The 22,300-nt window shown below is 40.9% G+C and overlaps 1 protein-coding gene across 1 annotated transcript in view; it reads left to right on the top strand.

Moving 5' to 3' along the window:
- The first annotated feature begins 6,673 nt into the window (after positions 1-6,673).
- The window catches only part of BRD1 (bromodomain containing 1), a 47,294-nt gene continuing 31,667 nt past the window's right edge, over positions 6,674-22,300 (top strand). Inside the window, exons 1-3 of the mRNA XM_063446794.1 lie at positions 6,674-6,886; positions 12,910-14,292; positions 20,579-20,735. Coding sequence (XP_063302864.1) covers positions 12,920-14,292; positions 20,579-20,735 — 1,530 coding nt within the window. The 5' untranslated portion in view covers positions 6,674-6,886; positions 12,910-12,919. The remainder of the gene's footprint in view (positions 6,887-12,909; positions 14,293-20,578; positions 20,736-22,300) is intronic.

Here is a 22,300-nt window from a genome sequence, read left to right as displayed (position 1 = left end):
AGGCTGGATTAACCCTCAGTAAAACATGCTGCAGGGTTAACACTAAAGGGACCTGGCACCCAGACCACTTCATTGAGCTGAAGTGGTCTGGGTGCCTATAGGCGTCCTTTTAGGAAGTGGGTAGCCATCCAGTTAGAAATAGCAGAAAGGCAATCAGAGACACTAGTCAAGAGGGGCGGGGAGAGATCAGGGGAGGAGAGATAGATTTGCATAGAAGAGATATTGGAAGTCAAAGGAAGCAGTATAGATCAAGAACCTTGACTGAACCTTGGGGGACACCAACACAGAGGTTGGGAGGAAGAGGCAGAGCCAGAGAAAGAGACACTAAAAGAGCGCTGGGTGAGGTAGGAGGAGCACCAGGAGGGAGCAATAGCTCGTAGACCGAGATTACGGAGGATGAGAAGAAGCTGTTTATGATCAACAGTATCGAGAGCAGCGGAAAGGTCAAGGAGAATTAGGAGTAGTGACCATGAGATTTTACAGCGAGTAGATTGTTTGATACTTTGGTCAGAGCCGTTTCCACAGAGTGCTTAGCTCGGAAACCAGACTGAAGTGGGTCGAGCAGAGAGTTGGACTTGAGGAAGTGTGTCAATCTCGCATACACAAGTCTTTCAAGGATCTTGAATGCAAAAGGCAGGAGCGAGATAGGGCGGTAGTTAGACGGGGAGTTGGGGTCAAGGTTGGGCTTTAAGGTCCCATGTTACTAAATGCATTTTCATTGCTTACTAAACATTGTAGAAAAATTCCAAAAATCATAACCAGTACAATTCTGTCATCCTCCAAAAGCAGTCAAACCGTTTAAGAGTGGTTTGACAACTTAACCGGGCCCTGTGAAGGGGCACTATGTGCGATGTGTGGATTTATTGGGTTGCTAATAGAAAGCGGTGAGAAAAAAACAACAAAAAACAAAAGCAATGAGAGTCTTTAAACACAATCCATGATAATGAAAACTCCAATGTAGAAACTCTTTATAAACCACAAAGGTTCACTCTTTTGTGGTCCTGTAGTGCACACTACGACAATGGCAGGGACGTCGGATAAATATCTCGGCATGGTCTCTGCTTCCTAAACAGACCTAGCTGCTGCTGCCCAGAAGAATAAGTGGCAGTGCGAGAGTCTTTCTAAAAGCAGCAGGATAGCCAGTCCACACAAATCATCAGGGGAACAGAGGCCCAGAACAACTTCATCCTACAGGCACCAGAACAGTGATCAGGTATGGCATAAAATACCCTTGGAGTTTGCTGCCTGGCTGACACTAGTAGGTATAGGTTACATTATAGTATAGTCATAGTAGTCGTTATTTTATGACAAAGGTTATCCTTTATTTGCTCATAAATGAAACAATATTGTCATTAGGTGAAATGAGCATGGCTCTCTTAGGAATAAAGAAGATTGGAATTACTAGTGTCTCTCTAAGCTACACGGTGTTATAGAAGTTATGGAGGCTATGCACTAAACAATGAGTACTGTGTATATAATATATATTCTCCCACTTCCCCTGTGTGTAACTTCTTATTGTCAGCCACACTTTTTTATTTCCTACGTTCCAATTTTAGCTACATTGAGCTCTAATTGTGTGGTTTTAGCAATGCTATAGCCAGTAGAACTGTCAAGAAGCGATAAAGTAACCAGAATCTATGATTTTTATTCTGCCAGGTGGGACATATTTCTGCTCACTAACATCTGTTACTTTTCTGGTGTTCATGGACATATAGCAACCCTATAGGGTGGGGTTTTGAGAATTGGTTTAATTCAGTATATGTGGGGAGGGATCATAAAAATGTACCCTTGGGCTGAAGACCCTGATTATTTTGTCACTTAGGAATCCCCCCTCCCCCATCTCAGATTCCCTTTTTCTTTTTATCGCTTGCACGGTCTGTCAATCCGACCGATGTCCCTTCTCTCTAGCTTCATATTAGTTATATTCCCATCTCGTCTCTCTTTAAATTTTCTCTCTATTTCCAGGTCTGTCAGTCTTTCATTCTGTTTTAGCCTAAGAAATAGACACAGAAACTAAAAACGATGCCGAGAGAGGGTTATCGTCACAAACTGGTAATATATATACACTACTAGTTATTTTCCAGTTTACCATTCTCTCTCTAGTCATAGTGAAATCTTATTTCCTATATTTTCCCAGATTTTTGTCCCATTTTTAGATTGTAAATTAGTTTTGGGTAGAGCCCCCTTCACTTACTATGCACTTATTATTATTTATAAAGCGCCATCAGATACCGTAGCACTGTACAAAGGGGCATATGGCAAACTTGTTTTGACAGATTTAATCATTTATCTTGGTTTATTTATCGTACAGCGTTCTGAAATATACAATAAATGGGAGTTGGAGATTACAAGAAGGCAGGGAATGTTAATTATGTAGAGGGCCAAGGAATAGTAAGTTGGTTTTGAGGATTTTGAATGTGATTCTACTGAAATTACCTCAATTTATATAAAAATACATAAATGGGTATCAGAGCAACATTTATGACTCTACTGTTTTATTTTTAATTATTAAAAAATTATGATAAAATTTTATTTTGTACCATCTTGTAGTTTTATATAGAAATTGAATAATGATTTATATCATTAGCTTATCCCTGTCCAAACTAGGTATAATAAATACAGTAAAATATTAAAACAAAATTTCACCAGATGTTATCCTATACCGACCCAACACCAGTTTGTGAAAGAGCTAGATTTCTGCTTTAAAACAAGTGGTCTCATGCTGATCATTGTATTTGTTGGGGTTGCAAATCTTCTCTGTGTTTTTGTTATTTATGCATATTATGTTGTTAGGAGATCATGTCTGATATTGAGATTGCCTAGTGACTACTTTCAGCAAATGCTGCAACAATATCTTAACTAGCATATAGCTCACAATCTTGATACATTCTCACCTTCAGTTTTATTATCCAGTTGCCAGGACTACATTCTGGATATTGATGCTCAGATCAGTTCACCAAGAATTGTATTCCTGCTTTATAGCATTTTCTTTACCCACCCTTGGCCATGCCTCCTATTAAACGAACCTCTGCTTTTCTTTTTCTAACCCAGAATCTAGCTTATAGTCAATCTAGCAGAATAACCTATGCAATTAGGGGGCGATCTAGTTGACTTTACCTAGATGTTGGTCAAAAGGTAAAAAATAAATATAAAATATCCCTCCTTGTGGACACAATTGAGACTATTTTTCTCCTCCTTGTTACACTTCACTAGGAGTAAAATTCTGTATTTCTTCTGGCACCTTTTGATCATGATGGCCATAAATGTAAAATTGTACATCCGACTTAATCTTCTTTTTCTTTTTTTTTCCCCTCTTATTAAGGTATATCTAAAAACGGCTTGCAAAAGCTGCATATCTCTTGTCTGCTGCTTTTGCAAACCCTCCCCTTCTAACCCCATTCAGACTTTTTCTGGCTGTCCAATCACAGACTTTCCAATTCAGCTCCATGAGAAGTCTTTGCAAGGCAGCTGCTCTGGTCAATTGCTGCCTCTTGAGTTCAGTGCAACTAAGCTAAACACACCAGGAATTACCAGGACCAGTTGTCCAATTGACAGCCAGGGGGTGTATCCAAATTAATTTATAAAATTGCTAATTTCTATTCAAATCAGCACTTTTCTCTGAGAAATCTCTGAATCTTGGGTTTATCTCCCCTGAGCAAAACAACAAGGAAGTAACCGGACTTGTCTATGTAAATCTGCACTTTTTGCAAAATGAAAAATTAAATAAATAAAAAAAGACAGTCTTCACACAAAGATTTTCCGCAAGCTTAAAGTGACACTGTAGGCACCCAGACCACTTCAGCTCTTTGAAGTGGTCTGGGTGCAGTGTCCCTTTTGCATCTAGGGACTTCGCCTGACATTGTAGGATCTCTTTAAGCGCTTTATGGGTCCGGAATGTCTTGTGAAATCATCACTGTATGCCTGTTATCTGCTTTGCCAGTAATCAGCAATGTATCATTCCTTTCGGTGGCTTTTTCTTGGCTTGCTGTGTGATCTTAATCTCTGTATCTACCGTACTTTATCTTCAGCTGTCCCAATACTGTCCTTCGTGTGCCAATATAGGTCCTTGCTTACATGTGCCAATTAAATTCCCCCTTATAGACTGAAGGAGCCATATTCGCTCAACTTCCTCTGTGGGTAAGGGGCAATTGTATAAGTAGTATGCTTGCATCTTGGTCTCCAGTAATTCCTATGGAAATATGTTTCCCATCAACTATGTATGTAGAATTGGCAAGACATTAAAATTCAACTGTTATCCATAAATCATTCACATCTAGGTCAGAGCATCTCCAAAAGGGCAAGCCTTGTAGGATGTTCCTGGTATGCAGCGGTAAGAACCTACCACAAGTGGTGCATGGTAAGACAACCAGTGACCTCATTCTGCATATATTGCAGCTGAGAATGCAGTCACTTTGACCGAATGGTAAACTGACATGCCACAATACAGATTCTATGGACCTCGACTTTTGTAGTCAGATACTTTGCCAATATCATATCATGTCATCATCATGTTTTTGTTTTTTCATCCAAGGCCTTTGTTGTATTGTTTATATTAACTATTTTACAAAGAATTAGGCGTATTTTGCAAACCCTTTCAAGATAACATATCCACTTGCATAATTTCATCAATGAGGAAGAGTGATATATTTACCTTAAGTCTCCCTCTGCAATATCCTCTTCCCCATTACATCCATCTCCTGGCCCTGGTAGATGACGTGAATTAAATAATTGATATTTGAATAGTTTAGATGAGATGCGTTTTGTTAAACTTTTGTCCCTGGAGGAAAAAAATACAAATTAACGTTTACCTGTCTAATCCAGTTATTGAAAGAGTATAAAACAAAATAAATAAACCACCTATACATTTTCTTGCACAACACTTCCCACCTGTTAATCAATTCTGGGCAAGATGTCTGCCCTCCTACTCTGTCATTGACTTCTAGTGCTTGCGGAATGAATATAGTAACCGACTGAGGTCACTCCCTCCGTTCTAACTGACTTGCTGGCAATAAAACCAATTTATCTGTCTAATGGAAAAGCACTGTCTTACTTTGGAAGTGTCCCTAAGGAAGGCTGACCACATCCAAAAGGGGCAAGAGCAAGGCAAATACCTGAGTGTGGCTGTTTTATGGCTATGACTGTGCTAGCATGCTGAAAATTGTGTAATGGGGAAAAAAAAAAAACACACGAGGTCATAAACCTAAAGCCTTCCCCCTCTCTCTCTATCTACAATAAAGGACTTTTGTTTGAAATAGTTTGTTTTGATATTTCGTTTGACTGTATATGTCACTGAGCAGGGTTATTTCATGTGTCCGGTGTTCTGAATCGCTGATTTTATATACAATAAAGTTTAACAATACAATAACTGCATACTTATATATTTGGAAAAACTCAACAACACAAAAAATATTTGAAACAATAATTGCATACTAAACCCATACATATAAACATATTTAATTGTTTTTATAAGTTTTTTTTTTTTTGCGGTGTTCCTATGCCCCTTCTTCTATTGTGCAATGTGTAATATGATTTTAGTTATGTCTTTATATGCAGCTCATATGCCCAAAAGGTAGATCTCCAACTGTTGTAGAACTACAGTTCCCATGAAACTTTGATTGTCTTTAGAATGACAAAGCATCATGGAAACTTTAGTTTAAAAACATCTGGGGATCTACCTTTTTAACCCCTAATATACATGTACCAACAGTTCTATATTTGGCTGCAATGTCCATGGAATGTATACACGCCCTTTTACATTAAAGGGCCATTATAGGCACCCCGTCCACTTGAGCTCAGTAAAGTCTGCAATGTAAAACATTGCTGTTTTGTCGTCCTGGCGGCCACTAGTACAGAAGTAGGCAACCTTCGGCACTCCAGATGTTGTAGACCACATCTCCCCTGATGCTTTGATAGCATTATGGGAGATGTAGTCTGTAACAATGTGCCCTTGTACTAGCGGGGGCATCCTCACAGTCAGCCTTGGCTCTTTAATGCTTTATGTGAGGACATTGAACGTGCCCTAATGCCTATACCATGAAAGCCTTGGATTCCGATGATTTGCCATACGAACCAGTTGCGCATGCGCGTCTCATCTCCAGTGCTTCTCGGGGAGTCGCATTGGATTGAACGAGAAGATAGGGGTGATGGCGGCGGCAGTGGTTAATATAACGTAACGCATTAAATGTGAAATTCACTCTGAATTCTCAGCAATGCTCCCTTTAGTAAGATCCCCAGTGCGGTGTGTTGTATAAAGTGACATTTATTGGTAATCTCACATTTAGTTATTTAGTTTTTTCACTCTGACTCCCCCCCTATCTGTAATGGCTAACCCCTTTAGTGACCCAGTGAGGGGGGCTGTGATCATGGCTGGCTGGAAGCAGCCGTTGTTGTTGTTTTGTTTTTTTTTTATCCCGCGGGAGAGGCGATAATTCGCGGCTATTCACAGCCCCGCGAACGGCCTGGTTTGTTTACAGCTTCCCAAGCCTGAGCTTCCCTTCCTCCCTCGCGTCGCCATGGTAACCGGTCCCCCCTCCCCCTCCCCTATCGGCCAGCCCAGCAGCGCCGCGCTCCTGCCTCACCTATCATGGCGGCGCGACGCGGCCGTGACGTCACGACGTGCCACTCGGCGGAGCAGAGGAGGGAGAGCAAGAGAGGGGGGGCGGCACGCGCTCGGCTGCTCTAACCGCATTGTTTGTTTGAAAGACGGAATCTGGGCCGAGCTGCGGCGGCCGCGAGGACTCTCCGGGAGAGGGAGGAGGAGGACCAGGAGGGAGCCGTGCAGCGAGCGGGGCCGCGGCTCGTTCCCTCACAGGGAGGGTCGGAGAGCCATCGGCCGCCATTAGCGGATTCCCCGTCCTGTCAGCCGCTCCCAGTCCCGCGCGGGAAGGTAAGCTGTGCCCGCCGTGTGTGTGTGTGTGTGTGTGTCCGGGGGATCCCCCGCCGGGCTCGGTGTGTGTCCAGGGCGGGCCCGCCGGTGTCTCTCTCTCTCTCTGGCTGTGTCTCCCTGTGTCTGGGCTTTGTGAGGCAGTTGTTTTGTCAGGCGCCATGTTTGGCGGGGAGCCCGGCTGGGGGAGGGGGCCGCGCTGAGCGGGGGGGCTCGGGGGGCCCTCACTCAGCTCCCTGGAAAGGCCACCCATTGATTTGAACGGCCCCGGGAAAGTGGTGCAGTGACGTCACAGGGGGGGGGGGGGGGGTGTGGATACACACATTAACCCCCAAACTACCGGGGTGCAGCTCATTAACCCCCAAACCCTCACAGAGACCCTCACTGACAGCCACAAACTCAGGGCATCTACCTACCTCCACAGACAGCTAACCTACTAACTACACCCCTACCATCTCCACAGACAGCTAACCTACTAACTACACCCCTACCTACCTCCACAGGCAGCTAACCTACTAACTACACCCCTACCTACCTCCACAGACCGCTAACCTGCTAACTACACCCCTACCTACCTCCACAGACCGCTAACTTGCTAACTACACCCCTACCTACCTCCACAGACCGCTAACCTGCTTACTACACCCCTACCTACCTCCACAGACAGCAAACCTGCTTACTACACCCCTACCTACCTCCACAGACAGCTAACCTGCTTACTACACCCCTACCTACCTCCACAGACAGCTAACCTGCTTACTACACCCCTACCTACCTCCACAGACAGCTAACCTGCTTACTACACCCCTACCTACCTCCACAGACAGCTAACCTGCTAACTACACCCCTACCTACCTCCACAGACAGCTAACCTGCTAACTACACCCCTACCTACCTCCACAGACAGCTAACCTGCTAACTACACCCATACCTACCTCCACAGACAGCTAACCGGCTAACTACACCCATACCTATCTCCACAGACGGCTAACTACACCCCTACCTACCTCCACAGACCGCTAACTTGCTAACTACACCCCTACCTACCTCCACAGACCGCTAACCTGCTTACTACACCCCTACCTACCTCCACAGACAGCTAACCTGCTTACTACACCCCTACCTACCTCCACAGACAGCTAACCTGCTTACTACACCCCTACCTACCTCCACAGACAGCTAACCTGCTAACTACACCCCTACCTACCTCCACAGACAGCTAACCTGCTTACTACACCCCTACCTACCTCCACAGACCGCTAACCTGCTAACTACACCCATACCTACCTCCACAGACCGCTAACCTGCTAACTACACCCATACCTACCTCCACAGACAGCTAACCGGCTAACTACACCCATACCTACCTCCACAGACAGCTAACCGGCTAACTACACCCATACCTACCTCCACAGACGGCTAACTACACCCCTACCTACCTCCACAGACCGCTAACTTGCTAACTACACCCCTACCTACCTCCACAGACCGTTAACCTGCTTACTACACCCCTACCTACCTCCACAGACCGCTAACCTGCTTACTACACCCCTACCTACCTCCACAGACAGCTAACCTGCTTACTACACCCCTACCTACCTCCACAGACAGCTAACCTGCTTACTACACCCCTACCTACCTCCACAGACAGCTAACCTGCTAACTACACCCCTACCTACCTCCACAGACAGCTAACCTGCTTACTACACCCCTACCTACCTCCACAGACCGCTAACCGGCTAACTACACCCATACCTACCTCCACAGACAGCTAACCGGCTAACTACACCCATACCTACCTCCACAGACAGCTAACCGGCTAACTACACCCATACCTACCTCCACAGACGGCAAACTACATCCATACCTACCTCCACAGACCGCTAACTATCCATGGTGTACACAGAGCTAACCTGCTGATACCAATACCTACCTACACAGACCGCTAACTACAGCCTATAGCCATAATACCTACACAGGCAGCTAAACTGCTAACTATATCCATGGATTGCTACCTACCTACACAAGCTGCAAAATTAACAATACCCATGGTTTGATGTTGATATAGCTACACAGAGCTAACTGACACAAATTATCCTTGGTGTGATCTCTATCTACACATACAGCTAAACACCTAATGCTCTCTGTATGTCTCTTTGTATCTTTATGTATGCAATTACACTTGTCAGAGGGTGACAATAATTAGTTCCTGCCTGATTATATGGGATTATTCTGTACATGTGTCCAAGTGTGTTAAATACTTAATAGATTTTAAAAGCCACTGAGGAGTCATTTGTACCAGAAACGGTCACTCACCTGTTCTGTAACAGGTATGGGCTCAGAACAATAAAAAAAGAACTCACACAGACATGGTTAGTTTACATGGGGGGAGGGGTGTTTCTGCTTTCTAACTTCATCCACTTCAAAGCTAATTCTGGTTACCTACTTTCAGTGATTGCACTTCATCTTTCTAAACAGTTTGCATAACTTTCCTGTATAATTCAAACTTCACTGGAATTGTGTAACCAATATCTTGTAAGTTATATCAAGAAATATAAACTGCTAAAGCTCTGCTTGTTATTGTGATAGCCTTTCGGAGGAATAAAAAATGTATCATGTTGATTGGGGAAGAGCGAGTGTTTCATGTTGCACTTTGTTCACACAAACCACAGAAACCAGTTCCCTACATCAATCTGTACTATGCCACCCTCCCCCTTCCCTTTACTTACATCTTCCTAAACCACTGCTTTGCATGTAGATTGCACGCTTGGGCACTCACTGTGAGATTAATTCCCCTCTGGGAAGTTAACCCCTTAATGACACATGACATGTGTGACATGTCATGATTCCCTTTTATTCCAGAAGTTTGGTCCTTAAGGGGTTAAAGGAGGAACTGCTGGAGGAGGGAATATTGTATGATCCGCCTTTTCATAGTGAAATTACTTGGGTGGTTGTGATTTATGTCTTTTTATTGTGGCTCATATTGCATCTGTAACTGTGTTTTAGTAATCGTCTTAGTACTTCTGTTTTTGTTTTGAAGTACAATAACGAAAGCTGAAAACTCAATCTTGCAGTGTCCTTTTAATTGAATTTAAGGGATTTCCTTGTACAGTTTGTAGTATTGTCCTGCACCATGTGCCAGTCTGTTTCTGTCCGCTTTAGGGGGTGTGTATAAATGTGCATAATTGGTGCTTGTAAATCTGTAAATGTCTAGCATCAGAGGAGCAAACCTGGCATATTTAGTAAAGTCGTAGAAAGTATTTTTTTTTTTTTTTTTTTTCTTAAGGAAGTTTCAGTGTTATGCAAGATTTCTTGTCCGAAACACAAACTTTTATTTTTATTTTTTTATTACTCTCTTCCACCCCCATTGCCATCTGGCTTTCTTGTAAGATTGCTAGACCTGTCTGAGTGTTTTGGTTACTCTCAAAGGACATTCTAATGCCATTTAAAGACGAACTGGTGTCCTTCTCCTCCCCCCCGCCCCTCCACCAGGATAGCAACATGACACCCCCCTCCACCCTTTTTTTTTTCATTCCTAAGAGACAATGGAACACCTGATTTGCTACATAACTAGAGAGTAAAGACACCTACAGCTAATACATTTTACCATATGTGGCAGGAATATTTGGTGGCTTCTCTACTCCATATATCCAAAAGACTTTATTAAAAACAATTTCCCTTTATTTTAACATATGAGGGACAAATTAACACCCAGAATATATGAAGGAGCATGTCATTGGTGATACATGGATAAGAAATTCTGTGGAGTAAAATATGTAATATAGGATATAAACCACGGCACAATCTGCTACAAGATCTGCTTGGAACAAGAAGAAACTGTGATCCATGCAACATTCACTTTTAGGCATTTTTTTTGTTTTCTGTCCACCTATTTATTCTCTTATTTGCTCCAAAATATTTTTTTGTGTTCATCTTTCATTATTTTATTTTCCTGGTTCATTTTCGTACCTTTCTTTAAGTTAACACATTTGTTACGTACACTCATGTATAAGAAAGGAGGTGAAGAGGTAATATTACTAATTTCTTACAAATTCTTAATTTGTAAATATTTGGTAAAACCATCAAAAACTAAAAATATGAGAAATTTAAAACATTTGTTGGAAATCAGCTTATTTTGGCATACTACAAAAATAACAGTATCTAATCCGTGTTTTATACCCCACCTTCTATAGACTGTAAGCTCATTTGAGCAGGGTCCTCTTCAACCTATCGTTCCTGTAAGTTTTCTAGTAATTGTCCTATTTAAATCACCCCTCTCATACTATTGTAAAGTGCTACGGATCTGTTGGCGCTATATAAATGGCAGTAATAATGTATAAAACATGGAAGAAACTGTTATACATAAGAAAATGGTGCATGCGCACAAAACTGGTACAAAAGTAAACACAGCACTTCTTATATGTACAACCCTAAGAGTCGTGCAAGTGTTACCATAATCTAATACTAAACAGCCTACAAATTAGGGATAAACCGATATTGATTTTTTTCTTTCTTAGAACAGATACCGATAATCTGTGAACTTTCATGCTGATAAGTTACTGATAGAGATATTCTGTACATTTACCATTTTAAAAACAACAATAAAAAACTTTTTTGCACAAATCTACTGTTAACTGAACATGTTTATTATTTATTTTTTTGCAAATCTTTATTTATTAAATGCAAAAAATAATCAATGAGAGTATTTGAATACTTTTGAATTTGAATGCAGTGTATGTTTGTGTAGTGGATGCAGTGTGTATATAATGTGTAGTGTGTGCGAAGTGAAGTCAGTGTGTATATGTATATATATATATATATGTGTGTGTGTGTGTATATATATATGTATAATGCAGAGTGTGTATGTTTTTGTAAGTATGTTAAGCGTGTAAAATGGGGAGGGGGGGGATGACAATTTTATTTTTTACATTCCCTGGGGGGCCCAGCATACTCTTACTTATCTTCCCAGCTGCTCCCTTGTCAAACTCTTGTGGCCTGTGTGCCGCACAGAGCGTTGCCATGGTAATCCGTGGCAACGCTCTGACGGTCGCGGCGCTCACGAGAGTTAGACAGGGGAGTGCTGGGGAGGTAATTAAGTGTCCTGGGCCCCCCAGGACCCTGATGGCGGCCATGGTCTGCATTATCGGTAATATCGGTATCTTTATTGACCAATACCGATATTGCTGAAAATACACAAATACTACAAATATTTGGGTAGATTCTGTTTTGTGTCTGAGTTTTTGGAAATTCTGATTAAATATTTAAAGGGACACTATAGTCACCAGAACAACTACAGCTTATTGAATTTGTTCTGGTGAGTAGAATCATTACCTTCAGGCTTTTTGCTGTAAACACTGTCTTTTCAGAGAAAATGCAGTGTTTACATTACAGCCTAGTGATGACTTCACTGGCCACTCCTCAGATAGCTGTTAGAGATCCTTCCTGGGTCATGGCTGCCTAAAATGCATCCAAACATTCAATGTCTCCTCCCTCTGCATGCAGACACTGAACTTTCCTCATAGAGATTCATTGATTCAATTCAACTCTATGAGGAGATGCTGATTGGGCAGGGCTGTGTTTGAATCATGCTGGCTCTGCCCCTGATCTGCCTCCTTGTATGTCTCAGCCAATCCTATGGGGAAGCATTGTGATTGGATCAGGCTACCACTTCTGATTATGTCAACAGACTGCTTGTTTTTCTGAGACAGACAGGGCAGAGCCAGCAGCTTCAGGCTTGAATACATTAAGAATCTTACTATATTTATGGAGGCATCAGGAGCCCAGGGGGGCCAGATGGTGTTTTTAACACTATATGGTCAGGAATACATGTTTGTGTTCCTGACCCTATAGTGATCCTTTAAATTCTTGGCCGCAATAGTGTGTTTGTGCCCAGCTAAACCAGACTTCCGAACTTGGGAACCTGTTTTAGTTTCTGTTGCTCTCCCTGTGCCTTATGCGTGTTATGGATCTTTTGTTTTGCTTAATTTATCTTGTCTTTGTATTTATTTATCTATTTTCTCTTTTAGGTCACCAAAAATGAGGCGTAAAGGACGCTGGCACAGAGTTTCTGCACCACCCAGGACATCTACATCTCCGTGTAGTATTAAACATTCCCCCACTCGGGAAACCTTGACATATGCACAAGCCCAGAGAATGGTTGAAATAGAAATAGAGGGTCGTCTGCACAGAATTAGTATTTTTGATGCATTAGACATTATTTCTGATGATGATCTCACTGCTCAAGAAATGACAGAATGTAACAGCAATAAAGAAAACAGTGAACAGCCACCACAGGTTTGTCTTCGGTCAAAAAGGCATAAAGCTAGTAACGGCAAAAAGAAAAGTGAAGTTCTTCCAACAGCACATGGACATGCTGCCACAAGTGTTCTCCCTGAGCCTAAAGTACGTGTCATAGAATGCAGCCCTCCATCTGCTCCCAACAGGCCTGCAACCTACTACAAGTTTCAAGAAAAGTCTGCGGAAGAACTGGACAAAGAAGTGGAATATGACATGGATGAAGAAGATTACGCATGGCTGGAAATAATAAATGAGAGACGCAAAAGCGATGGACTCTCGGTAGTTTCCCAAGACATATTTGAATTCCTTATGGACAGATTTGAGAAAGAATCATACTGTGAAAATCAAAAACAAGGTGACCAGCAGTCATTAATTGATGAGGACGCAGTTTGTTGTATCTGCATGGATGGGGAATGTCAAAACAGTAATGTTATTTTGTTTTGTGATATGTGTAATTTAGCTGTACATCAGGAATGTTATGGAGTGCCATACATACCTGAGGGACAGTGGCTTTGTAGACATTGTCTGCAGTCTCGTAATATGCCTATTGATTGCGTGCTGTGCCCAAACAAGGGAGGTGCCTTCAAAAAGACTGATGACGATCGCTGGGGACATGTTGTTTGTGCTTTGTGGATCCCAGAGGTTGGATTTGCAAATACAGTTTTTATTGAACCTATCGATGGTGTAAGCAACATTCCCCCAGCAAGGTGGAAACTAACTTGTTACCTCTGTAAGCAAAAAGGTGCTGGTGCCTGCATCCAGTGCCATAAGGCAAACTGTTACGTTGCTTTCCATGTGACTTGTGCTCAGAAAGCTGGACTTTACATGAAAATGGAACCTGTGAAAGAAGTCAACGGAAGTATCACAACATTTTCTGTTAAAAAGACTGCTTATTGCGATGCTCATACACCTTCAGGGTGTGTGAGAAGGCCATTAAATATATACGAAGAGCCAGATTCGAAAAATGGCATCTGTAGAAAGGGTAGTGATCGGACAGTACGGTCAACTTCCAAACTTAGGAAAAGAGCAAAGAAAATGAAGAAAGAAGAAGAAGAAACAGAAGCTTGTGCAATTGTACCCACAGTCAACGTACCAGATATTCCACCTCAGAGGTAAGGAGTAAAATTGGTAATAGTACTCTTTGAATTTAAATGTCTCACTTTGTGTTGTTTTCCAGTTCTGGCTTTTAGTCAAAACTAGAGAACAAAACAGGTTTATTCTCTAAACAACCAATTGTAGTGAGTTGAAAACCTTACGTCAAATTCAGGCTGAAATAAATTATACCGAAGTTGGACCATGCTGTCAAAAATGTACTATTGTTGCTCAAATATTGCAGCTTGTTATCAAATTTACTACAGTTAAGTTTAGTGAATACAGACTAGGAATACATTCTACTATTATAAACTAGGACTAAGTTTGTTTCCCAGAAAGTGTGCCTTAAAATGTCAGTAGCTGTGTATATGTTTCAGGGTGTGCACCTTCTGCCCAGGTCAGACAATTACTTGGCCAATATTGATGCACCTTTAACCCCTTAAGGACCAAACATCTGGAATAAAAGGGAATCATGACATGTCACGTGTCCTTAAGGGGTTAAATTTCTATGACAGAAGCTCATCACATAAATTACAAGACATACAATATATGGGAGTAAAGCAGTGTGTAGGGACTTGTAGTTTAATTGACCGCTTTTTACGATAAAAAGCAAATAGCTGAACTACAATGTCCAGAATACTTTGCTGTACAGCATGTCTAACTCTTATACCACAGACTACTTGTATATTTGGTAACACAGATCTTATACTGTAGCTAACAGGAAAATACTGCAAGTTGGGAGGGGAAGATTTAACTTAAGAAAATATATATTTTTCTAAAAACAAAAACATATAACTGTAATCATACCGGTTGGAATCTGCACCTTTTGAAAAATGAAAAAGAGGACATGTTTTCTTTTATGCGTGAGGTGCTTTAGGTTTTTGGAGTGTTCCTTTAATCTTTAGATTGATCTGGCTGGGTTATATGAAACATCTTGCTATACCATGGTCATGAAGAATAAAGCCACAACAACTGTGCATGTTGCTTGATTCAATGAATATCAAGAAAAAAAAAATATTATTCTACGCTAGAGGCTAAATTCACAATTCTCTCTGTTCACAGTATTCTAACTTGTTAAAAAATAAAATGTTAAAATCTACCACGAGGACAGTAAACAACAAAACAAAAAAAAAAGACGTAGGTTATCCTGGACAAATTTCATATAAAATTCCAGAACGGGATTAAGGGAAAAAAATATATTATATAGGTTTCTTTAGGATACCAGATAGACAGAAGAAGAAACCCCAAAAAGCAAACCCATTTATACCTAACTGATACAAAGGGACAAATTAATTGAATACTGTAGCACTCACTGTCCCAGCAAAGTAACAATATTTTCTGCCCCAAGACCGCTTTTGTTCAAGGGATTGATTATCCAATAGAACTCACCATTTGCATTACAAATGTTATCCAAAATGAACCAATGAACCAGTCAGAAGCTGGTATATGGTCATGTCTTTATTGCAATGGTTCTGAGAGCATACACATTAATGGGAAACTTTAGTGCTAGGAAAACAAAGCCCCCTCCCCCAGGGTGCAGAAATGGTTAAAGAAAACATATAGGAAAGCAATTGTGTAATGCTTTTCTATGGGTTTTGGGTGGCTAGATTTCCTCATGCATGATGTGAGGATGTCCAGCGTCAGGCGACCAAAATTCACGTAAGCCACCCGGAAGTCTCTTTAGTGGCGGTCTAGTAGATGTACATGTACATGTAAACCACCATCTGGCCCCCTTCTTTCCTCCATAAATATAGTAAAATATTACTTGAATTTGTGTGTTCAGCTGCTGCCTCTGCCTGCTGTCTCCTCACATCATCAGAAGTGGTGGTCTGAGCCAATCACAATGCTGAGGATTGGCTGAGACTGTAAAGGAGGCAGATCAGAGGCAGAGCCAGCACGAGTCAAACACAGCCTTGACCAATTCACATCTCCTCATAAAGATGAATTGTTTCAATGCATCTCTATGAGAAAAGTTCAGTGTCTGCATGGAGAGAGTGGAGACCTTGAGTGGCAGTGCTGCACAGTGAGGAAGCTCCTCTAGCAGCCATTTGAGGAGTGGCCAATGGAGGTATCACTAGGCTGTAATGTAAACACTGCATTTTCTCCGAAAAGACTGTGTTTAGGGCAAAAAGCCTGAAGGGAATGATTTCACTCACCAGAACAAATACAATAAGCTGTAGTTGTTCTGGTGAATATAGTGTCCCTTTAGGGGACTGGGACACTGCACCTCGACTACTTGTTAATGAGCTGAAGTGGTCTTGGTGCCTATAGTGTCCCTTTTAAGATCTTGAATATATACATGATATCCGTTAAATTTTAAAGGGACACTATAGTCACCAGAACAACTACAGCTTAATGTAGTTGTTCAGGTGATTAGAATAGCGCCCTTCAGGCATTTTCATGTAAACACTGCCTTTTCAGAGAAAAGACAGTGTTTACATTGCCCTTAGGGACACCTCCAAGTGGCCACTCCTCAGATGGCCACTGGAAGGGCTTCCTGGCTCGGGGCTGCACATTAGGCAGCCCTGCTGTACAGCATCCCCACGCTCTGCATGGGGACACTGAATTTTCCTCATAGAGATGCATTGATTCAATGCATCTCTATGAGGAGGTGATGATTGGCCAAAACGGTGCTTGGCCCCGACCATTGATGATTTTAGCCAATCCAATGCTTTTCTCATGGGAATGCATTGGATTGGCTAAAATCGTCAATTTTGTCATCAAGGGGGTGGGGCCTGCGCTGGTGGACCCGTGGAGAGCTGAAAATAAGGGGAGTTTTAACCTATTCTGAGGGAGCTATGAGAGTGGGGGGCAAGCCACCTAAATGGTGGGTTTTCACTATAGGGTCAGGAATACATGTTTGTGTTCCTGACCCTATAGTGATCTTTTAGGGTCTTGGCAGACTTGGCATACACTGTTTTTTGTCCCACCTGCTTGCCTTGAAAACCTTGGTTACAAAAAAATGTAAAGCTTTGTTACAAAATAATTATATTGCCAAGTATGCACTTTCTATTATCAGACTGTAGCTTTATACAATATATCAGTTGGATTATACATTTTAGCATTGTATAATTAATATATCTTCTTATTATTAAGGCTCTTAACATAATATTCACCACATAAATGTAAGATGCATTAGATGTTTTATACACCTTTTTCAGGTTAATTTCGGGTCACTAGGACTGCTCTCCGGAGGGGAAGATAAGTGCATCCCAGATTAGGCAAAAATAAATAAATACAGTGACAATATATTTACATACAAATACATCTCATTGTAAATCATTCTGATCACATCTAAATAAATCAGATGAATTTTATACTAAACATTGTACTCTCCAGCAAGTATTAAACCTGTGCTGTAGGTCCCCAATGCTCTTTCTTTTTAGTGCTTTTTAGTGCCAATCAGATAACCTGTGTGAGACACCCTAATAGAAATGGCAGTGTTTCTTCTGCTATTTCAGAGGAAGTGCCTCCAGTTGCTGTCACCTGCTGGATGCATTTAAACCCTACAATGTAAACATTGCCCTTCCTGGTAAACAGAAGTGTTTTTACATTACATGGTTAAACTGAGAGGGACATTAGACATAGACACAATGGTTTGGGTGCCTATAGTGTCCCATTCCCACAACCCCCCACCCCAAACACAAAAGTAGGGATTCCGGCACAAAATGTAGTTACTCCGCATTAAAATGCTATTCTATGGTTCTAATGTATTTTTTTTTATTTATTTATTCAGTTGGTCTGAATTCCCTATTCAGTGATTACATCCCTTACAAGTAGCTTGTCTAACTACCATCTGTATCAGTTTTTACTGAAAGCAGGAGGAGGCTGGGAAATATGCTTTTCCATTAAAATAATGTTTTTCTTCAACCGTAGCCATGACAAATTTGTTGGCACAGTTTTTATAATGCTGACGTGTTTCATGCTAATGTGTTTACTAGGGAGAGGTGTGCCATCATGTTCAAAAGATGCCCAGTGTGCTCACTTGCATTGGTTATTAATTTGCTGTGAGGGATGACTGGCTTATTAAAATAAAGTACAGTTACTTCTTCAGTGTCAAGTATTTTTTATTTTTAGTTCCTGAATTGATTACTTTTATGTAATGGGAAGTTAATTAGCAGTTATTATTTTGCTTCTGTGCAATGTTATGCTTTAAAGTGACGTTGATAAAGACTTAAAATGTGTTAGAAATGCTTATTCCTCTTAGAGAAGACTGCTGTTGATTTGCCTCGTGCAGAATCCAGAAACTGGCTATGATCTCCTTGGTCTTCCATTGCTCTCGGTAGAATTTGTGTGGCGCTTAATGAATGAATGACAAGTCTCTCGCACAAGTGAATATAAATGGACAGCAGTTTTGTTTGTGCTTTTCGCTTTCTTTTGGTAATATAGATGCTGTTTAGGGCAGGATAGTGTTTTTTTGGAACTCCATATTTGTTTTATTAGAACCTGACCAGGGGATTGTTGGGAACTTTCAGCTGTAGGTTGCTCACCAGTTATTGGTGGTTCAGTATGAGGCTGTGTGCATAATTTTCCTTTTCCAAATGGTATCTGACTCCGACAACAAGTAGATGTTTTTGTTCCTATACATTCTACAGAAATAGTTATTTTCTGGTAGTCGTTGAATAGTAGAGTGGACTAAGGAGACACTAATGTTATTGCAGAGGACAGACGGCTAAAGGAATGAAAATTACTCAGAGGGACCTTAGGCCAGGGCTTAACAAATCCCAAGCGCCAGGTCGCCATGACGACTAGGAATTTTGTCCCAGCACCTGAATATTTGCCAGACTGTTCCCTCCTAGACGGGCGGCTAGCGAGGGAGTTGTAATCTTGCTGGTCTTCTTGCTCTACTCTCTTGTGTGCCCTGCATTAAAGCCGGGAGACGGAAATGATCTCATGGCACATGAGGGAGCAGAGCAAAATGTGGTTGAAGATTACTGCAACCAGACTGGACCCCAGTGAAAGGATCCCCGCTGGACACCAGGGAAAGAGATCCATTCTACCTCCCCCAAAGCTAGGGATGCTTGGTGGACTTAAATTGAATTAAAACAAAATAATTTGTGAGTGTGTCTGTTAAGGGTTACCGGCCTAAAGAATGAGAGTGTTGTTTTTACTCACTTTATTCCCACAACGTGTTGGCATGTCCGTGGCTGGCCCTGCCTACATGGCTGAAGTAATCAAGCTTGATGATATCCATAGGAAATCATTGTGGGAGGCTATTGCACATGTGTGGCAAAATGCTGCGCTGATCAGCATCTTCTCATAGAGGTACATTGATTCAAGCGCTTCCATGCAGAATGTGTAGACGCTGAATGTAGGTGCTGCACACTGTGCAGCACTGAGATAAGAAGCACTTTAGAGGCAGTATGAGTGACTGTCACCTGAGATGTTGCTAAGTAGTGTTTGCACTGAAAAGACTGCAGGGACAGGTTATAGACACCAGTACCACTACATTAAGCTGAAGTGGTTCTGGTGACTATAGTGTTAATTTTAAGAATTGTAATTTTGTTGTTGAAAATAAAGCTTTTAGTTAAAAAATAAAAAAATAAAGTCTCTAACATTTTTTGCTGGCTCCTAGATTCAAACAAAATGTATCAAGCCTTAGGCCTTCCTAAGAAGTTGAATTTTAAGGATATTCTTAATGGTTATGAGATAAGGTGAAGGACTGATGGGGGAGGGGGCAGGCTTTTCCCTAGGTATGGCGTTTCATCACAAAGCACTATTTGCTGAAACTGTGAACTTGGCAACTAATTCATATTGCAAAATTGGAAATTGCTTTCATAGAAAGGAAATTCTTAATTTTAAAGTTTTTCCTCTAAAAAAAAAAAAAAACAAAAAACCACTAAACAAACCCTAAAACCTCTCCTTATTCGGTCTGTACACTGGCACAGAAATTAGGAGGCTGTACTCTGCATGTCTGCCATCAGGGAACCCCTTTCTCTAGGAGTCTCGCTTGAATTTAGCGTACGGCAAATTAATGTCTGCTGGGACATAGGAGGGGGTCAGGCCGTGTGTGAGCAACCTGCACAGGCAATCTGAGAATGGAGAGAATGAACACATTTTTTTTTATATACATCAAATCAAGCATAAAATGTTGGGGACTTTTAACCTGTTATGAGAAGTAAATCTGTGCTTCTCAAACAGGGGCGTATATTACAGAGCTGTGTCTTACAGCAAGTGTAACACCCACTGAAGCAGGGCAAAATGAATACATTAAAATATGACAGATTCACTTTAAATGTGCTTGGTAACTGTATTCCTGAAATCAGTCTTGTTTTCAGTGTTTAAATCTGTGTTTACATATTTCAGAGTTAACAAAATAATGAACCAGGTGTCTATTCAACGGAAGAAACAGTTCATTGAGAGAGTGCACAGCTATTGGCTGCTGAAACGCATGTCAAGGAATGGCATTCCCTTATTGAGACGGCTACAGTCCAGTTTACAGTCACAGAGAAATATACAACAGGTAAAGCAAATCTTATTTTACCCTTGTTGATATGGGCTACATTCTTATATTTTTGGAAAAGCTTTTCAAATGATCACTATTTGCTAGAAAAACATTTTTCAAATGATTTATGTACAGGATCACCATTAAAGTCACTGGGAATTTTTGTAGATAAATCATTTGAAAATATTTTTTGTAACAGATTGTGATCATTTGTTATGCTTATTCAAACAAATTAAATCAAGGCCATTGTCTGTTGCATTTTCTGTCAATGCTAAATTGCAGTAGGTTAATAAAGGAGACTGGTAATCCGTCTAACTTGTAGATTTATTTTTAAGAATACTATATCTGATTAGTGTGAATTCTAAGATAATACATAGACTTCATATCATAGGCCAGAACAGTCAAGTTTAACTTTAATCTTTCAAGTAACCTTGTTTTCAGTGTAGCTATTTTGTTCTAAAATTTGAATTCACTTTGAGTTCCTAGTAATTCATACTTTATTAATTGAATCTGACAGCTTCTGCTACACCAGGCAACTTTTTGTACTCCAGATTTTGTTTGACTACATCTCCCATAATGCTAGCAAATAATGACAAATGTAGTCCACAACATCTGGAGTGCTGAAGGTTGCCTGCCCCTGGTCATCTTGTCAATAAAGTTTTACAAAAATGTTCCAAATTTGGTGACACGTGTAAGGATCATTTTTTGGTGCAATTTTTGAAGTCTACCTCCCCCCCTTTCCTCACCTTTACTGCTTTTTTTTTTCTTTCTTTCTATCTTGTCCTATTTTCGACCACACACAATTTGAATTTTTCCACCACTTTTTCATACAGGAAAGTGTTCTTTCACTCCCACCTCTTAATAAATATGATCAAAACAATGAAGGAATTTAACAATTACATTTCAAAACACTTTGAGAACTATCCGCTGATGTGCTTTCATTTTAACTTTCATTCACAAAATTATAATTTCTGCTATTCGTATCTTCTTTGGCAACATTATTGTGGCAAGTTATTATACAAACACAAAACTTTGCTTTTAAAGTTAAAATCTTGTAAAGAAATAAAATTTGCTCTGGTGCTGGGCCTGTCTTTGCAGAGCTCAGGTGGGCCAGCGTGATATCTTGCCTAGAAAGCTAGACTTATGCTTTTAAATTTATTATACCTCTATCTCACAGAGAGGGACAATTCTGTTACAGCAGAAGCCTCTACGTCAGGGGTGGGGAACCTTTGGCCCTCCAGATGTTTTGGACTACATCTCCCTTGATGCTTTGCCAGCATTATGGCTGTAAGAGCATTATGGGAGTTGTAGTCCAAAACCTCTGGAGGGCCAAAGGCTCCCCACCCCTGCTCTACGTGATCATTTTATACACAAACACGTTTTTGATAGTAGTGTGAATTATGCTTCAATTAGGCATATACGAGTTAAAACATAGTTAAAAAATTTTTTTTTACTCATACATGTAATATCTTGAGTCAGAATTTCCACACATCTCTACAAATTAATTACATATATCTGTGAGATGGATATTAAAGCATTTCATTAAACTGTTACACCAGCTGTGATCTAAAATTTTCATTTGT

This window comes from Pelobates fuscus, chromosome 3 (genome assembly GCF_036172605.1).
Source record: "Pelobates fuscus isolate aPelFus1 chromosome 3, aPelFus1.pri, whole genome shotgun sequence".
NCBI lineage: Eukaryota > Metazoa > Chordata > Amphibia > Anura > Pelobatidae > Pelobates > Pelobates fuscus.
Note: the sequence above shows the minus strand (reverse complement) of the source record. Positions and strands in the feature narration are given on the sequence as shown.